This window comes from Myxocyprinus asiaticus, chromosome 29, assembly GCF_019703515.2.
Source record: "Myxocyprinus asiaticus isolate MX2 ecotype Aquarium Trade chromosome 29, UBuf_Myxa_2, whole genome shotgun sequence".
In the NCBI taxonomy this organism is placed as follows: domain Eukaryota; kingdom Metazoa; phylum Chordata; class Actinopteri; order Cypriniformes; family Catostomidae; genus Myxocyprinus; species Myxocyprinus asiaticus.
The window spans coordinates 4006621-4026035 of record NC_059372.1 but is presented as its reverse complement, the minus strand read 5'-3'; the positions used below and the strand labels follow the sequence as shown (position 1 = coordinate 4026035).

Sequence of the window (19415 nt, the reverse complement as noted above, 5' to 3'; positions counted from 1 at the left end):
AATATTTGTTATGGGACAAAATCAGAATGGGAGAAGCATGGTGGAGAGGAGATTACAGAGAAGACTGCAACAAAACTACAATAATTACTTTGAACATAACTTCTTATTGTTTTAATATTATAAAAAATATTTAATATAAAAAATAATAATAAAAAAACGTATTTTGGCAATTGTAATAATGCCTTTAATAAATGCAGTTATAAATGTATAGTAACAATCTGTATAAAACAATTTGTATTTACATTAATGCTACACAATAATACAAGAAAACAGTGTTGAGAAATCAGCTCCCAAAGTCACCAGAACTGAACAATAAAACCCAAAATGAGTTTTCTCAAACGCGTGCACACTCCAGTCCAGTAGGAGACGCAAAAGCGCCATTAAACACAAGAAGAAGAAGAATTTGTCTGTAAGTGTTTGAATGTGTTTAACTTCATTTGTGAGTTTATGTTTGTGTTTTTCTGTCTTTGGCATTTTAATGATCGTAATAGAAGATTATTATCGTCGTTTGTGGCGGTTTTTTTGACGGACTCTTTAAAATATTCAGTTTCAGGAGAAACAAACAAAAAACTTCGGAGCCCCTTCAGGGGGAATTTGTTTTCTGAAATAGTTTTACTTTCCCTCGCAATAAATTTACCATGATTTTACTACAGTAACCATATTTAACCATGATATTCGTTGTGAAACTATAATACTACAGGAAAACGAATACTGTGCTTTAAAAAACATAATTTTGTGATTATTATGGATTTACTACAATAACTATAGTTTAACTATGATTACTGTGGTAGTTTAACCATTGTATTTGTAATAAAACTAAAGTAATCACAAGATTAACCATGGATAGTATATATTAAAACATGGTTTTGGTCCCAAAGAAACTAAAACAAACATGGCCCACCTCAGTCATGTTTACTACAATATTACTATAGTAAAACCATGTTTCAGACCAAAAAACAAAAACATTACACTGTCATGGTAACTACTATAGTAAAGCCATGATTTTTCTATTGTATGTTTTTATTTTACTATAGATTTATCATGGTTAATCTTGTGGTTACTATGGTTTTACTTCAAATACCATGATTAAACTACTACAGTAACCACAGTTAAACTATGGTATTTGTGGTCAAACCATAACAACACAAAATTAACCACGGATTTCTTTTTTCCTTTATTATTACTAGGGATGGTTATTTTGGTCATTTTGTCTAATCGAGTACTCAGACTAATTACTTGAGTATTCGAGGAGCAATGACATGTACATAACTGTATATGTAAAAACATGTCTAACAAATGTCTTTGGCTGCTGCATTGCGTCTTGTTCCAGTGTATCGTCTATTCATTATCATAGGCTGTTATAATATATAATAATGCATCATATTTTGTCATTATGTGAAGATTCGCTGCCCAACTCAATGAAAGAATGTGCAAATGCAAAAGTCTGTTATTACTTCAGGTTAGTGTAGTAGTGTAGTGTAGTAGAGATGCCATAACCATCGTGTTTTTAATATGCATGTTAAGTTGAAGTTCAGTTTTGAAGATGCTGCATTCTATTCCATTTAGCTGCACTGTCTAGCTGTTTGAAATACTCGCTTGCTGTATATGCACTGTTTCATCGCATTGAGTCCACTGCCACACACCTGGTGTGTGTCTCCCAAAGTAGTTCGCTCCTTTGGGGAAAGTGGCAATGCTCCACAAGTGCCCACGCCTGCCACGTTCCACGATCCAGCGCCCACGCCTGCCACATTCCACGAGCCAGCGCCCATGCCTGCCACGTTCCACGAGTCAGCGTCCACATTCCATGAGCCAGCGCCTACGCCTGCCACGTTCCATGAGCCAGCGCCCACGCCTTCCACGTTCCACGAGCCAGCGTCCACGCCTGCCACATTCAACGAGCCAGTGTCCACGCCTGCCATGGTCAATGAGCCAACGCCCACACCTGCCATGGTCAACGAGCCAACGCCCACGCCTGACACAGTCAACAAGCCAGTTCTTGAAGCCTCGTCCATCCCAGAGCCAACGTTGCAAGCCTCGTCCGTCCCAGAGCCAGCGTTGCAAGCCTCAGCCACCACGTCTGCCTCATCATGCCATGTTTTCATGCCTGCCATTCCTACCTCGTCATGCCATGTTGCCAAGTCTGCCACATCATGACGTTACCACGCCTACCATTCCTACCTCGTCATGCCATGTTGCCACTTCATGCCATGTTGCCACGCCTGCTATTCCTACCTCGTCATACCATGTTGCCACGCCTACCACGTCATGCCATGTTACCACGCCTGCCATGCCTATTCAAGCAGCCCCGCCTTGCCATGTCACCACGTCAGCTCCGCCTTGTCAAGTCAGCATGCCTATCCCATCATGCCAAGTCGCCATGATCCCTGAGCCTGCCACAGCTCCACCCTCAGAGCCTGCCACGGCTCCACCCATGGAGCCTTCCACGTCTCTGCCCTCGGAGCCTTCCACAGCAGTGTTCACAACCACAGAGGTCGTTCCCCAGTCACTGCCCATGCTCACAATCATGGAGGTCATTCTCCTGTCACTGCCTGTGTTCACAGCCACGGAGGCTGTTCCCCTCTTACTGCCTGTGTCCACTACCATGGAGGTCGTTCCCTCATCACTGTCTGTACTCACGACCATGGAGACTGTTACCCTGCCACTGCCTGTGCTCACAGCCACTAAGACTGTTCCCCTGTCGCGGCCAATCCCTGAGACTTCCACAGCTCCCTCTGAGCCACTCCCTCCTGAACCTTGTCTAGCGTCCGCAACCCAGGACCCTGTCCCTGCCCTGTGGCTGCCTCCCAGGCCTCCTGACCCTGCTCCCTTCCTGGAGCCACCACCCAAGCCTAGCCGTGGCCCATGCATTTTAAGTCTAGGCCTTCAGTGCGATTCATGCCATTAAGAAAACACAGTTTCACAATGAATAAGACGCCGTATGTCCATCATACATTACGTGGCAGTCAACTAATAATACCAGTTGACATTTTAAAAACACGTATACGCATGAAAGCCAGAACCAAGGAGGTCTAATACCAAGAAAAAGCTCTCTAATAATATTTGCGATTTAAATTTTGCTTGCAATAAATTGCTTCATCAGGGTACACGGTTACTTTTTAAAACTTGATTCGACACTGAATGCTCAAGCAGACTAATTTACACTTAGAAAACTCCTGATGTTGCTGTAACAATGCAAAAAGCACTTACCAATTTGCTTGAAGTGAAAATCAGTCCTCCTTTCCTGTTTAAGTAATCAATCAATCGTACGATCATGCAGAACATCTTAGGTTTATAAATCCATAAGGATCTCGTTCTCAACGGCAACACCAGCAGTGATGACAGCCGACTTGTCAGCAAGATCTCGCGCTCTTCGCTTTCAAATTACGTACATCACTTAACGCGTGATTGCGTCACTCAAGGCCAGCTAGAAGGCCTGGACTGGGACATATCCTAAAGACCACACCCACAAGAACAAACAAATAAATCAATCTGACTGGCTGATGAATGTTGGGGGATTTTGTGGAAATTGAGTTTTTGTTCATGTTTTGTGTTCATGGCTTTTATTTTGAAAGATGTTAAATTTTCCTGTTTCATGTCATGTGGTTTCCTGGTCATGTGATATCCTGTTTCCCTCCATGCTCATGTGTCTTCCCTCCATGTTCATGTGAAAATGATCATATGTTACTAACAATATCAGTGGACCTGATAATCCTATAATAAACTTTTTGAGTTTGATGAATGTCAGTCCATTATAATAATGATGTTTTTGTGTTCAGATATTCATCATGAGAGAGCAGGTGGATGTGATCTGCTGTAAATCAGTAGGAACTGATCTGTCCATGCTGGATATTGATGATTTCATCACAGAAATCTTTCAGCTGAAGAAAGAGGTGACGTCACTGAAGACAAAACTGAAGGAGAAAGACGACAGGTTACAGGTTAAACATTCATTTCATCCTTAAAGTTGAGATTGTAAGTTTTCAAAGGATGTGATATGATGAATGGTACAGATGTGATTGTGTTGTGTTTGTCAGGAGCTGGAAAAGGTTTCCTGTCAATCTTCAGTGTGTGTGACTGATGGGATCTCCACAGAATGTCAGGATTCAGTGTGGAGCGGCAGAGATCAGTCCACATCACAGCGACTGCTGGACAAACTCTCTGAACAGAGATCCAGAGACACACAGCACTCACAGCTCACTTTACTCTGTTCTACTGATGGTAATCAGGGTGTTAAAACCTCCACAGAGTCTCTGGCTTCTGTTAGTATTGCTGGAGAACAGCAGATGCTGCAGACACCAGTGAAGATTGAAGTGAAGCTGGAGGAGATAAAAGAAGAAAACACAGCAGAGGAACAACAGAGAGATGAAGATTATTATATTTCTTCAGGTATGTTTCTTCCTTTAATGATTTACATTTTCATGTCAATCGACTATCATTTTACAAGTTGTTTTATCACTCAAAACAGTTCCCTGCTGTTTTTATTTTTGTTTAAGTGCTCAGTTGTCTTTTAAAAAGTTGCATGTACTCCAGTGTTTTTTGCACTGCTTTTTCCAAGTGGTGCTGCACGTTTTTGGATCTACAGTGTAGCAGCGGGGGAAAAAAAGAAAAGAAAAAGTGATGATGTGCGCTTGCCATATAACTTAAGAAAGCTGCAAATAATGAATAAAGCACACTTTATTATATATTCTGCTGTCCTGTGTGGGTTGGATTTCTAGCCCTGTGGTTCAACTGGTTTTGCCTCAGGACCCAGATTTTACAATGGACATCAAGTGGCGACCCACCATAGTAAAGAACATAATCTGTATTTAATGGGTCATGAAACACTAAACTTCATTTACTAAGATGTTAATAGATATGTACACTGATGAGCCAAAACATTATCACCACTCACAGGTGAAGCAAATAATGTTGATCATCTCCTAACAAGGCCACATGTCAAGGTCAGGGTAGATTAGATGATAAGCGAACAATCAGTTATCAAATAGGCAAGAGTAAAGACCTGAGTGACTTTGACAAGGGCCAAATTGTTATGGCCAGACGACTGGGTCAGAGAATCTCTGAAATGGCTAGGGTTGTGGTGTGCTCTCATGCAGCAGTGTTGAGTACCTACTGACAGTGGTCCGAGGAGGGACAAACAACAAACTGGTAACAGGGTGTTGGGGTGCCCAAGGCTCATCAATTTGTGAGGGCAACGAAGGCTATCCCATCTGGTCTGAACCGACAGAAGGTCTACTGTGGCACAAGTCACAGAAAATTTTAATGATGGTTACGGGAGGAATGTGTCACAATACACAGTGCATCGGACTCTGCTGCATATGGGGCTGCGTAGCCGCAGATCAGTCAAGAGTGCTCATGATGACCCCTGTCCACCATCGAAAGGGCCTACAATGGGCACGCGAGCGTCGGAACTTGGCCTTGGAGCAGTGGAAGAAGTTCGCCTGGTCTTATGAGTCCCGGTTTCTTTTACATCACCTGGATGGCCGTGTATGTGTGCGCCATTTACCTGGGGAAGTGGTGTCACCAGGATGCACTGTGGGACAACAACAAGCTGGTGGAAGGAGTGTGATGTTCTGGGCAATGTTCTGCTGGAAAACCCTGGGTCTGGCCATTCGTACTGACGTCAATTTGGCACGTTCTACCTATCTGAACATTGATGCAGACCAGGTACACCCCTTCATGGCAGTGGTATTCCCTGATGGCAGTGGCCTCTTTCAGCTGGATAATGCACCCTGCCACACTGCACACATGGCCTCCAAATTCCTCAGATCTCAATCCGTTTGAGCATCTATGGGATGTGCTGGACCAACAAGTCTGATCCATGGCGACTCCAACTCGCAACTTACAGGACTTGAAGGATCTGCTGCTAATACCTAGGCGCCAGATACACAGGACACCTTAAGGGGTCTTGTAGAGTCCATGCCTCGGTGGGTTGGCTCTGTTGTGGTGGCACGCAGAGGACCAACAGCATATTGGGCAGGTGATCATAATGTTTTGGCCCATCAGTGTATGTGTTACACATGATAGAAGACAGTGCAAGCATCCATTAATTTTTTTTGTCATTAACCATTTTTATTGATTCCAAACTAAAACAAACAGCACATGAATACACTGAATCAACCTTTAGCAGTATATGCCCCCGCCCCCCCATCACCAAACATACATATATCCCAGTGGTCAGACACTGAACAACAACAGACACTTACAAACAGACAGTCCAAATAAAATACTCGATGACATAAAAAGACATAAAATGAACCAACAAAAAAGAAAAAGGGTTCCAAATATTTACCAACTTACATATATTCAATCCGAATTGTCCCTCTCCACTGCTCCTCCCTGGCAACCTTCTAGGAAGGCCAAATAAGTGCCCACTTCTTACCATAAGCACCCAAACTGCCCAGCCGTCTATGTGACATCTCTTCAAAAGCCGCCACTCTACCCAACTCGGTGCACCACTCATGAAATGAGGGCGCACCAGCCGACCTCCATCCCCTAAGAATTACCTGCCTGCCAATCATTACGCTGGTAAGGACCCAATTTTTATATATGTTTGTTCCTTATGTTAATACCTGCCCCATCACCCAAAATACAAAGTCTGGGGCAGAATAATATCTGAGTGCTCAAGACCTCACAGATAAAATTCTGAACCCTCAACCAATACTCTTGAATCTTAGCCCATGTTATTAGGTTCTGTACTATGTCCCCATCCTCCAACTGGCATCGCCAGCAAGTAGGTGTGTCTTTAAGGCCAAGCCTATACAAACTAGAGGGAGTCCAGTAAAAACAATGCAGAATCTTAAACTGAATGAGCATCCCTAGACATAGACTTGATATTTTTTTAAATCCTACCCCATTCTCCATCTTCCAGTACTAAATTCAAGTCTCTCTCCCATAACTTCTTAAGAGATGTTAAAACCCTGTGCACTAGACTCTGAATTAGCCAGTAGTATGCTGAAGCTTCATGACCTTTTCTAAAAGCAGCAAGCACTATCTCAAGAGTGTCTGCCGCTTTAGGGGGCTGCGCACTACACCCAGAGGTGGTACCGAGTAGATGGTACAGCTGTAAGTACCTGAAGAATTGAGATCTGGGAATCCCAAACCACTGTATTATATTTTCAAAGGATCTTAATGCTCCATCTTCATACAGGTCACCCAGCGTAGCAACACCCTTCTCAATCCATTCTGTCCAGCAGAAAGGGGACTTATTACTGCATAATTTAGGGTTCTACCAAATACTTGCGGAAACGTTCAGGTAAATGTCTGAATTGAACACACGGGAAACTTTTGTCCACACTAAATGCATGTGTGAGATGCCAAAGCTTCAGATTTAGACCAGTTCACCCTGTATCCTGAGAATTTAGAAAAGGAATTAATAATGAGGCAAGGCATAGATCTAGTAGGGTCAGAGACAAATAAAAATAAAAAATCATCTGTGTAAAGCAAAAGCTCCCACCACCACCTCTGGGAAATGATCATCCTTCCTTATCGCAGCTGCTAATGGTTTCAGGGCAAGACAGAACAATAAGGGAGAAAGAGGACAACCCTACCGGGTGCCACTATCCAGAATAAAATAATCTGAAATTAATCCATTCGTTTGAACTGCCACTACTGGGTGTCTATGAAGTAACCCAATAAAAGTGTTCCTGAACCCAACTAACCAACTTACATATATTCAGTCCGAATTGTCCTTCTCCACTGCTCCTCCCTGGCAACCTTCTAGGAAGGCCAAATAAGTGCCCACTTCTTACCATAAGCACCCAAACTGCCCAGCCGTGTATGTGACATCTCTTCAAAAGCCGCCACTCTGCCCAACTCGGTGCACCACTCATGAAATGAGGGCGCACCAGCCGACTTCCATCCCCTAAGAATTACCTGCCTGCCGATCATTACGCTGGTAAGGACCCAGTTTTTATATATGCATTTAGTGTGGAAACTTTTGTCCACACTAAATGCATGTGTGAGATGCCAAAGCTTCGGATTTAGACCAGTTCTACCTGTATCCTGAGAATTTAGAAAAGGAATTAATAATGAGGCAAGGCATAGATCTAGTAGGGTCAGAGACAAATAAAAATAAAAAAGCTGCTAATGGTTTCAGGGCAAGACAGAACAATAAGGGAGAAAGAGGGCAACCCTACCGGGTGCCACTATCCAGAATAAAATAATCTGAAATTAATCCATTCGTTTGAACTGCCACTACTGGGTGTCTATGAAGTAACTAAATCCACCCAATAAAAGTATTCCTGAAATCTTAAAAAAGAGCATCCATTAATTTTTAATTTGAAAAGGAAAGTGGTTAATTTAGGGATTTTGTTTTCCTGCCGGGTTTAAAATCAACATCGATTTAGATTTACTATGGTGCACTGGGAAACACTTTATTTTAATGCATCCTTGTTACACATATTACATGTATTTACTATAGTAATAACTGTCAATTATGCACAATTACAAGCAACTAACCCTAATCCAAACCCTAAACCTAAACCTATAGTAAGTACATGTTATTAATTAGTAATAATCAGTAATTACACTGTAACAAGGACACATTAAAATAAAGTGCAACCATGTGTTGTTGCAATCTGTGTCTCATAATTATTAATGAGACTATATTACATTGTCCTATGAGAATGCGCTGCCATGTGACCAGCGCTTCAAACTCTCAAGCACTGCAGTTGAGAGAGTTGATACTGGGATGCATCACGTGAGTGTTTCGAGATATACAGCGAGGTGGACTGGGGCTCGTTTGAGACGTGGTTTATATTGATTGTCCCAGACCCAAACACTATCCATCCATCCATCCTTAACTCAATTTAATAAAAAGGGTTTCCTTTATCTGAGCAGTACAAGACTTGGTGACATTTCCTCCATTTGCGATGTGTAAAAAAAATAATTGGGCTTAATTCGATAAGTCTAAGTGCTCATTAAAAAAAAAAAGCAACACCTTTGGTATTCACGGTCAAAATTGACCGACCATTGAAAATGAATGGGAAAGACCAAAAAACAGAGCTTTTTTTTAATATCTCAAATACAATCAATAAATCTACCACAATGCAGAAAAAAACAGACAGAAATTACAGGGTAAGACTCTGAAACATCCTCAGTGCAAAACACACACACACAAGAATGAAATGGTGAGACTTAAACACAACACTTTTGTTGTTGTTGTTGCAATGCACAACACACAGAACACACATACAGACAGAGCATCAATAACTGGAGCTACAAGTCATCTGTTGTTTTCCAGTTGATGACAGCAATCTAACACACTCACACACACGTTTGCAAAATGTCTTTTTTGCTATAGAAAATTTGTTTACTCTGATTCTTCTGTTTTATACTCTTACTATTTAATTTTTAGAATTTTGCAGTTCATTTCTGTTACTTGATGACATAAACTGCAAAGACTGACACTTCAAATATATTTTATAATGATACACATTGACAAATAATCTACTGGCTGTTACTGGCATGACAAGTCATGTTATTTATATTTTGTTCATCAGATGGCAGCAATATGTATCCAATTTATGTCACATTCTCATATTTTCTTTATGCTTTAATTTATAGAATTGTAGGTTCTGAATTCTTAATTTTTTCCCAAAAATGTGCTTATTTGTATATGCAAATTAATGGTAACATTTAGAAATGTACATGTAAATAAGATCAAAATAGCATCAAAATAGGAATCCCGAAATAGCATCCCAAAAGAAATGCATAATTAAGGGTGGTGCCATATTTTAATACCATAGTAGGTTTAATGTGAGTTAATGGTTTCTACAATCTACTTAGATGCTTTTGGGAAATGCTGCCCTGACCACTTATACACTGTTGGCCAAAGGTTGTACAGATAATGTACAGATTTTGCTCTTATGGAAAGAAATTGGTACTTTTATTCACCAAAGTGGCATTCAACTGATCACAATGTATAGTCAGGTCATTAATAACATGAAAAATTACTATTACAATTTGAAAAAAATGTTCTTAAACTACTTCAAAGAGTTCACATCAAAAAATCCTCCACATGCAGCAATGACAGATTTGCAGATCCTTGGCATTCTAGCTGTCATGTTGTCTGGATACTCAGGTGACATTTCACCCCACACTTCCTGTAGCACTTGCCATAGATGTGACTGTCTTGTTGGGCACTTCTCACGCACCTTATAGTCTAGCTGATCCCACAAAAGCTCAATGGGGTTAAGATCCAGAACACTCTTTTCCAATTATCTGTTGTCCAATGTCTGTGTTTCTTTGCCCACTCTAACCTTTTCTTTTTGTTTTTCTGTTTCAAAAGTGGCTTTTTCTTTGCAATTCTTCCCATAAGGCCTGCACCCCTGAGTCTTCTCTTTACTGTTGTACATGAAACTGGTGTTGAGCGGGTAGAATTCAATGAAGCTGTCAGCTGAGGACATGTGAGGTGTCTATTTCTCAAACTAGAGACTCTGATGTACTTATCCTCTTGTTTAGTTGTACATCTGGCCTTCCACATCTCTTTCTGTCCTTGTTAGAGCCAGTTGTCCTTTGTCTTTGAAGACTGTAGTGTACACCTTTGTATGAAATCTTCAGATTTTTGGCAATTTCAAGCATTGTATAGCCTTCATTCCTCAAAACAATGATTGACTGACGAGTTTCTAGAGAAAGATGTTTCTTTTTTGCCATTTTTGACGTAATATTGACCTTAAGACATGCCAGTCTATTGCATACTGTGGCAACTCAAAAACAAACACAAAGACAATGTTATTAATAAACCATATAGTTTTCAGCTGTGTTTGATATAATGGCAAGTGATTTTCTAGTACCAAATTAGCAATTTAGCATGATTACTCAAGGATAAGGTGTTGGAGTGATGGCTGCTGGAAATGGGGCCTGTCTAGATTTGATCAAAAATGACTTTTTTTCAAATAGTGATGGTGCTGTTTTTTACATCAGTAATGTCTTGACTATACTCTGTGATCAGTTGAATGCCACTTTGGTGAATTAAAGTACCAATTTCCTTCCGAAACAGCAAAATCTGTACATTATTCCAAACTTTTGGCCGCCATTGTGTTTGTGAATCAACATCTTGGAATAAGTCTCAAAAGTGATCTTGACATCAGCCATCTCCTTGGTAATCATGATTTCAAGCTTGATTACACTTCCTAGCTCCATCTAGCGGTCTGTGCATGCATCAAGCGCTAGCAAGTAGCAGATGTGCTCAGGGTTTGGGCAAATTACGTGTTCATTGTGGACCAAACTTTAAAAAGTACGTCACTGAACATGGAATAGTTTCAGAAATTGGTCAAATCGGGTTAAGTTATTGTTTGTGCCCAACCAGAAATAATGAGCTTGAGACTCCACTGATAACAAGGCCATATCCACAGGTGAGACCATGGATGGCTCCTAATTACTATGGATAGATTGATATAGATAATCTTTTAAAAAAGTAAATAAAAACGTAAGTATTTCTTATAAATAAAACTAAACTAAAAGCCAAACCACATTTAAAAACATTTAACTACATCTTCTGCAGTTGTTATAAAAATTAATTCTTATTTATTTACTCTAATAGGTTTCATATGAATCTATTCTAGTTACCAGTTAGTGTTACTGCAGTTTAGTAAGGATTATTATGTATATTTTATAAAGCTTCGTAATTATTGTTTATCTCCTCTTTATCTTATCAGTGCTTTTAAAACGTCAGGGCTGTCTAGCCGTTTGAGATATCTGACTTCCTTTGAAGCGCTTTAAAGTTGAACATTCTCTGTAGAATTCAAATGGGTCACAAGTTTTGTGTGCAGGGATGCAACTCATGAGAGGTGAAAAAGGTGAGCAAGTCAAAGCAGGTGTCCCAGGGGTGTATTTTAATTTGATTTGTTTGTTGTATTTAAAGCTGTTTTTTAAGTGTTTAAATTTATCCATTTTAGCTTTAGCTTTTAAAGAAAACTCTAGCTAAAAGGTGAGTAGTTTGCATTCCTGATGCAAAACCACGCTTCATTCAGCCCTTGCAGAAGCGCATATCTGATATGAGCAGCATATTTAGTGCTTATAAAGTGCTGAACGTGAGATGAATACAATAAAATTTGTTTCGGCAGTGGCCCAACTTTCACCGAATTTTCAATGCAGGAAAAACCCTGAAAACATCACCTGCCAAAGTGGCTAGTTAGAGTGAAATAAATACCCACTACTGCTGATTTCTAGGGTGGGCGGGTGTTAATTTCAAACCCTTATTACTATAATCATTAAATGCAGTTATTAGGCTGAATAAACGGTATAAATAAATACCGCTTGCACAGCAAACATCACAAATTAATACTGGACATTTGTTGTGTTCTGACATTGAATTAAGTTTCAGTATGATTTCTTTTTACGTTTCTCCCACTTTAATTGATTTTTGTCCATTTACTGTGTTTATTGTAGAACTGATGGAAGTGAAAGAGAAACGTCAAGAACTGAATGAAGTGGAGGACAAACTTCAGTGTCAGAAACATCATGATTTTATAACTGGAGAAAAATCTTTGAGTTGCTCAAAGACTAAGAAGAATTTATCACCAGAAAAGCATAAAAGAAGAGCAGACAATAATACTGTCACCTGCTCACAATGTGGAAAGATTTTCACAAATAAATGCCAGCTTAATAAACACATGAAAGTTCATATTGGAGAGAAACCTTACATGTGCCATCAGTGTGGAAAGAGTTTCACTATTAAAGGGCACCTTAATTCACACTCAAGAATTCATACTGGAGAAAAACCTTATAAGTGCTCACACTGTGGAACCAGTTTCAATGTGTCACAAAACCTGAAAAGACATGAGAGAATTCATACTGGAGAAAAACCTTACAAGTGCTTACACTGTGGAAAGAGTTTCACTCACTCACATAACCTGAAAACACACGAGAGAATTCATACTGGAGAAAAACCTTACAAGTGCTCATACTGTGAAAAGAGTTTCCCTCGGTCACAACACCTGAAAACACACGAGAGAATTCATACTGGAGAGAAACCTTACAAGTGCTCACACTGTGGAAAGAGTTTCATTCACTCACATAATCTGAAAACACACGAGAGAATCCATACTGGAGAAAAAACCTTACAAGTGCAAACTTAAACTTTCAATATGCAGTGTAGTATGAAATTTCTTCGATGAGTTTGCCATTATTGATTGAGTACATATAAAATCAGTGTTCAAAACAATATCTTTGCTTTACCCAGATTCACTACAGTAGGCCTACAGAAAGAATAAGTATTTTTAGCTGTTGGGTCGGATTTGGTGCGAAATCGCAGGCATATGTCAGTCATCCTTGTGTCTTTACGTCATGTCCGTAAACCCAGAAAAGAAGTACAGGTTGTCATGTGTTCTGGCGGGGGAAGTGATGCTGTTCTGTCACAGTTCAGGACAGCATCGCAGCAGTCTGGTTGGACGTTTGTCTGTTAACTGTTTGGCAAAGTTTTGCTAAAATACTTGGAAATATTTTGTGGTGGGGTTTTTGAAGTTTATATTGCTTTTCATGCTTTTATGAATTGAACATTACTCATGTGTTTACTGCTTCTGATGTATCTATGTTTTTCTGGGAAAATTCCTGTAACATGTTTACTGACATTCATGACTTCTGATAATTTAATAATATTGCTGTTGTTTTGAGGTTCCCTAAGTGTGTTAAATAGCCACTAAACGTAAAGTGTCTACAAGGTAGTTCCGCATGAAATGTATAAACATCTCAAGTTGTACCAATTTTACAGCACAGCAATGTATGTATTCTTTTGTTTATTGTGTTTCCCTAAAACTATTATATGGCACATTTCTGCATATTATTTTAATGTTTATTAAAGAATGTTTCCTCCCCATCATTATTGAATCCTCATTTTATGTTAGTTTTCAGTTTTATTGTGTGCAGTGCGTAGATGTATTATTGTAGTATTACGGTTTATTTGCATATTGTCTGAGGCTGTACAGTATATAAAAATAATAAACTCTTCCATTGAACTCGAATCAGACATATAACGAGCTTCACCTCTTAAATTGATAAGTGTATGTAAAGGTTCCAACAGGAAGGAAGCGGGAAGCGGGTTGGCAGTCCAGGTAAATCAGCTTTTATTCAAGTGTTCAGCTTCACAGACAAAGTGTAGGTTTTTCAGCTTCACAAACACCGAACAGGCTTTTTAGCTTCACAGACACCAAAATGGCTTCGCAGATACAGAAGTGGCTTTTCAGCTTAACGCAACTCTCTCTCCCTCACTCGCGTTCTCGGTGGCCTTTTCAAGCCCATCTCCGTCTTCACTGTAACGAGAAACAGGTGTTATGCATCATAATCACCAGTTGATGGCCCTTACCGCTTCCTCTCTCCCCAGTGACAGACACACGACCACGTTAATAGTAGATAAAACAACAATTCAAATGTCTCAAACAGACCAAAAATAAATTAGGAAGAGTCATTGTTGTTTTAGGAGAAATTCAGGGGCAAAGGTTGATTTTGGCTAATATTTATGCACCTAACATTGATGATCAGGGGTTTTTATAAATCTTGATGGGATGTTGCAAGCTGCTGGCATCTCTCATGACATAATATTGAGAGGAGACTTTAATATTTTGATGGATTCAGTCCTTGATGATAGTGAAGCAAAAGTGTGTAAGCCCCCTAGAGCAACACTGACGCTTCACAAGATCTGTAAAAATCTTGGTCTTGTAGATATCTGGCGACTTTTGAACCCATCTGGTAGGGATTATACATTTTTTTCATCAGTTCATTAGATTTACTCTAGAATAGATTTTTTTTATATCTAAGTCTCTCATTTCATCTGTTGTTGATTGCTCAATTGGAAATATCTTAGTCTCAGATCACACCCTGGTGAACTTAGAGATGTTGCCACATACAGAGAAAATGAAATCATATAGTTGGCGCTTTAATGTATCCCTTTTGCAAAATCTTGATTTCCAACAAATGTTAAAGGCTGAAATCAATGTTTATATGGAGACCAACTGGTCCTCAGTATCTTCTGTGGGTGTGGCTTGGGAGGCACTTAAGGCGGTTCTTAGGGGTCAGATCCTACAGTATGCCTCATTCACCAAAAAATCCAAAGCAGGAGAACTCATGGAGTTGGAAGGAAATATTAAAAGTGCCGAGGCAGAGCTGAAGCGCCGAATGTCATCTGATGGTCTCAGAGAATTGACTCGATTGAAATACAGATATAATACTATTTTGTCACAGAAAGTGGAGTTTTGGTTATTCAGGGCAAGACAGTTATACTTTAAGTCAGGGGACAAAGCAGGGAAGCTTTTGGCTAGATATATAAAACAGAGAGAGTCTTTTTCTACCATTCCTTCAGTGAAATCTGCTGGTGGTGAAATATTTACCTCAGCCATTGATATTAATAATGCCTTTAAAGAATTCTATCTTGATCTCTATAGTTCCACGTCTTTGTCTACTGATGAAGATATTAGAAACTTTGTGGAGCCATTAGAACTCCCTAAACTGACGAATGAGCAAAAAAACCCTCTTGATTCTGAGATAACCTTGGAGGAGCTTGATGAGGTAATTAAGTCCTTACCTACAGGCAAGGCTCCGGGGCCAGATGGTTTTGTCGATGAATTTTTTAGATCTTATGCTACAGAACTGGCTCCACTTTTGTTATAAGTTTATACTGAATCATTAAAGAATGGAAAGCTTCTGACAACCATGACACAAGCCCGGATCAGTCTGATTCTTAAAAAGGACAAAGATCCAAGCGAGTGTAAAAGTTACCGTCCAATTTCCCTGATCCAGCTAGATGTAAAAATTTTGGCTAAAATTTTGGCTAACCGATTAAGTATTGACATCTCTTATACATATAGATCAGGTGGGATTTATTCAGGGTCGTAGCTCTTCTGATAACATTAGGCGTTTCATCAATATCATGTGGTCAGTGGCGAATGATCAGACTCCGGTCGCTGCCATCTCACTTGGTGGCGAAAAGGCGTTTGATATGGTAGAATGGGATTATCTTTTTAAGATTTTGGAAATGTATGGGTTCTGGAGTACGTGTATTGGTTGGATCAAGTTACTTTATAGATACCCTGTAGCAGCGGTACAAACAAATGGATTAATTTCAGATTATTTTACTCTGGATAGGGGCACTCGTCAGGGTTGCCCTCTTTCCCCATTATTGTTCCGTCTTGCCCTGGAACCATTAGCAGCCACGATAAGAAATGAGGATGATTTTCCAGGGGTGGTGGCGGGAGGTTAGGCGCATAAGCTTCTGCTTTATGCGGATGATATTTTATTATTTGTCTCTGACCCCACTAGATCTATGCCTTGCCTCCACAGAATTATTAATTCCTTTTCCAAGTTCTCAGGATACAAAGTCACTTGGTCTAAATCCGAAGCTTTGGCTTTGACAGCGTACTGTCCAGTAATGGCCTTCCAGCCATGCGCCTTCCAGTGGCCCAAACAGGGCATTAAGTATTTGGACATTTTATTCCCAACAAATTTGTCTGATTTAGCCAGAGTTCATTTTGACCCTTTAATAAAACGGTTTTCGAGCGATATAGACTGGTGGGCTTCATTACATTTATCGATGATTGGGAAGGTTAATGTTATTCAAATGAACTGTATTCCAAAATTTAACTACTTGCTACAGTCTCTCCCGGTAGATGTCCCCCTCTCTTATTTCAAGCAATTTGATAGCATAGCGAAGTCTTTCATCTGGAGTGGTAAGCGCCCCAGACTACATTTTAATAAATTACATAGGCCGATTGACAAAGGTGGGCTAGGCCTACCCAAGATTTTGTTTTATTATTATGCATTCAGTCTCAGACATTTGGCTCATTGGTCGCTTCCACCTGAAAGAGCCCTTCCCTGGTTCTGCATTGAACAAGAACTTCTTGCACCTATTTTGCCATTGCAAAGCCTTTCCATCAAACTAAATAGAGAAGTTAAATCACACCCCATTATTTCACATTTGCACTCAGTATGGACAAAAGTGTCCAGAGTGTTTAATTCAGATATTTATCTAAATGTTGCCTCGAGCCTATGGCTAAACCCCAAACTATCCATTAATAAGTCCCCTTTTTGTTGGTCAGAGTGGATTGCGAGGGGGGTTAATTCACTCGGTGATCTTTATGTGAGCGGTGTGATGAGATCCTTTGAAAATCTGGTTCAATATTTTGGAATCCCCAGATCTCAGTTTTTTAGGTATCTTCAGTTACGCCATTTGCTCTGAACTATTTTTGGGAATAGCATACACCCCCCTAAAGCAGCAGATAGTCTAGGAGAGGTGATTTCTGCTTTTGGAAAGGGCCATGAGGCATCAGTGTATTACTCCTTATTAATTCAGAGTCTGGGGGATGGAGTCTCAACCACTCTCAAGAGATTATGGGAGAAAGATTTAAACCTGGAATTGGAGGAGAGAGAATGGGCTAAGATTTTAAAAAACATAAAAACTGCATCGAAAGATGCAAGAGTGCACCTTATACAATTCAAGATTTTACATCGGTATTATTGGACCCCCTCTAAATTGTATAGGCTTGGTCTTAAAGACACACCCACCTGCTGGTGATGCCAATCAGAAGAAGGAGACATGGCCCATGTTTTTTGGTGGTGCGCTGCGATTCAGGAATTTTGGTTGAAGGTACAGAGTGTTCTATGTGACGTGTTGGGCACTGAGATTTCGTTTTGCCCCAGACTCTGTGTTTTGGGTGATGGGGCGGTCATCGACATAGGTGACAAATACATAAACAATTGGGTCCTCACCAGTGCGATGATAGGAAGTCGGTGGGAGCTCCATCAGTTCGGGAGTGGTGTGAGGAGATGGGAAGGGTGGCAGCCTTCGAAGAGGTAACATGTAGAAGGCTGGGGATATGGGATTCTTTTACTGGGAAATGGGGTAGATATTTGATGTTTTTGGGGGGCTCTTACAGTGGGTCTGTGGAGAGAGAGGTATAGTTTAGAGTTGTATGTTTATTATTGGTGTATGTGTGTATATGTGTATATATACAGGTGCATCTCAATAAATTAGAATGTCGTGGAAAAGTTCATTTATTTCAGTAATTCAACTCAAATTGTGAAACTCGTGTATTAAATAAATTCAATGCACACAGACTGAAGTAGTTTAAGTCTTTGGTTCTTTTAATTGTGATGATTTTGGCTCACATTTAACAAAAACCCACCAATTCACTATCTCAAAAAATTAGAATATGGTGACATGCCAATCAGCTAATCAACTCAAAACACCTGCAAAGGTTTCCTGAGCCTTCAAAATGGTCTCTCAGTTTGGTTCACTAGGCTACACAATCATGGGGAAGACTGCTGATCTGACAGTTGTCCAGAAGACAATCATTGACACCCTTCACAAGGAGGGTAAGCCACAAACATTCATTGCCAAAGAAGCTGGCTGTTCACAGAGTGCTGTATCCAAGCATGTTAACAGAAAGTTGTGTGGAAGAAAAAGATGCACAACCGCAGCCTTATGATTGTCAAGCAAAATCGATTCAAGAATTTGGGTGAACTGCACAAGGAATGGACTGAGGCTGGGGTCAAGGCATCAAGAGCCACCACACACAGACATGTCAAGGAATTTGGCTACAGCTGTCGTATTCCTCTTGTTAAGCCACTCCTGAACCACAGACAACGTCAGAGGCGTCTTACCTGGGCTAAGGAGAATAACTGGACTGTTGCCCAGTGGTCCAAAGTCCTCTTTTCAGATGAGAGCAAGTTTTGTATTTCATTTGGAAACCAAGGTCCTAGAGTCTGGAGGAAGGGTGGAGAAGCTCATAGCCCAAGTTGCTTGAAGTCCAGTGTTAAGTTTCCACAGTCTGTGATGATTTGGGGTGCAATGTCATCTGCTGGTGTTGGTCCATTGTGTTTTTTGAAAACCAAAGTCACTGCACCCGTTTACCAAGAAATTTTGGAGCACTTCATGCTTCCTTCTGCTGACCAGCTTTTTAAAGATGCTGATTTCATTTTCCAGCAGGATTTGGCACCTGCCCACACTGCCAAAAGCACCAAAAGTTGGTTAAATGACCATGGTGTTGGTGTGCTTGACTGGCCAGCAAACTCACCAGACCTGATCCCCAAAGAGAATCTATGGGGTATTGTCAAGAGGAAATGAGAAACAAGAGACCAAAAAATGCAGATGAGCTGAAGGCCACTGTCAAAGAAACCTGGGCTTCCATACCACCTCAGCAGTGCCACAAACTGATCACCTCCATGCCACGCCGAATTGAGGCAGTAATTAAAGCAAAAGGAGCCCCTACCAAGTATTGAGTACATATACAGTAAATGAACATACTTTCCAGAAGGCCAACAATTCACTAAAAATGTTTTTTTTTTATTGGTCTTATGATGTATTCTAATTTTTTGAGATAGTGAATTGGTGGGTTTTTGTTAAATGTGAGCCAAAATCATCACAATTAAAAGAACCAAAGACTTAAACTACTTCAGTCTGTGTGCATTGAATTTATTTAATACAC

The 19415-nt window shown here is 40.2% G+C and overlaps 1 protein-coding gene across 1 annotated transcript; it reads left to right on the top strand.

Moving 5' to 3' along the window:
* The first annotated feature begins 381 nt into the window (after nucleotides 1-381).
* On the top strand, nucleotides 382-13899 carry LOC127420329 (zinc finger protein 664-like). The gene is made up of 4 exons (XM_051662540.1): nucleotides 382-409; nucleotides 3777-3938; nucleotides 4035-4386; nucleotides 12391-13899. Exons 2-4 carry the CDS (start codon nucleotides 3786-3788, stop codon nucleotides 13077-13079), a joined length of 1194 nt encoding a protein of 397 aa, XP_051518500.1. The 5' UTR covers nucleotides 382-409; nucleotides 3777-3785; the 3' UTR covers nucleotides 13080-13899.
* The last annotated feature ends 5516 nt before the right edge of the window (nucleotides 13900-19415 follow it).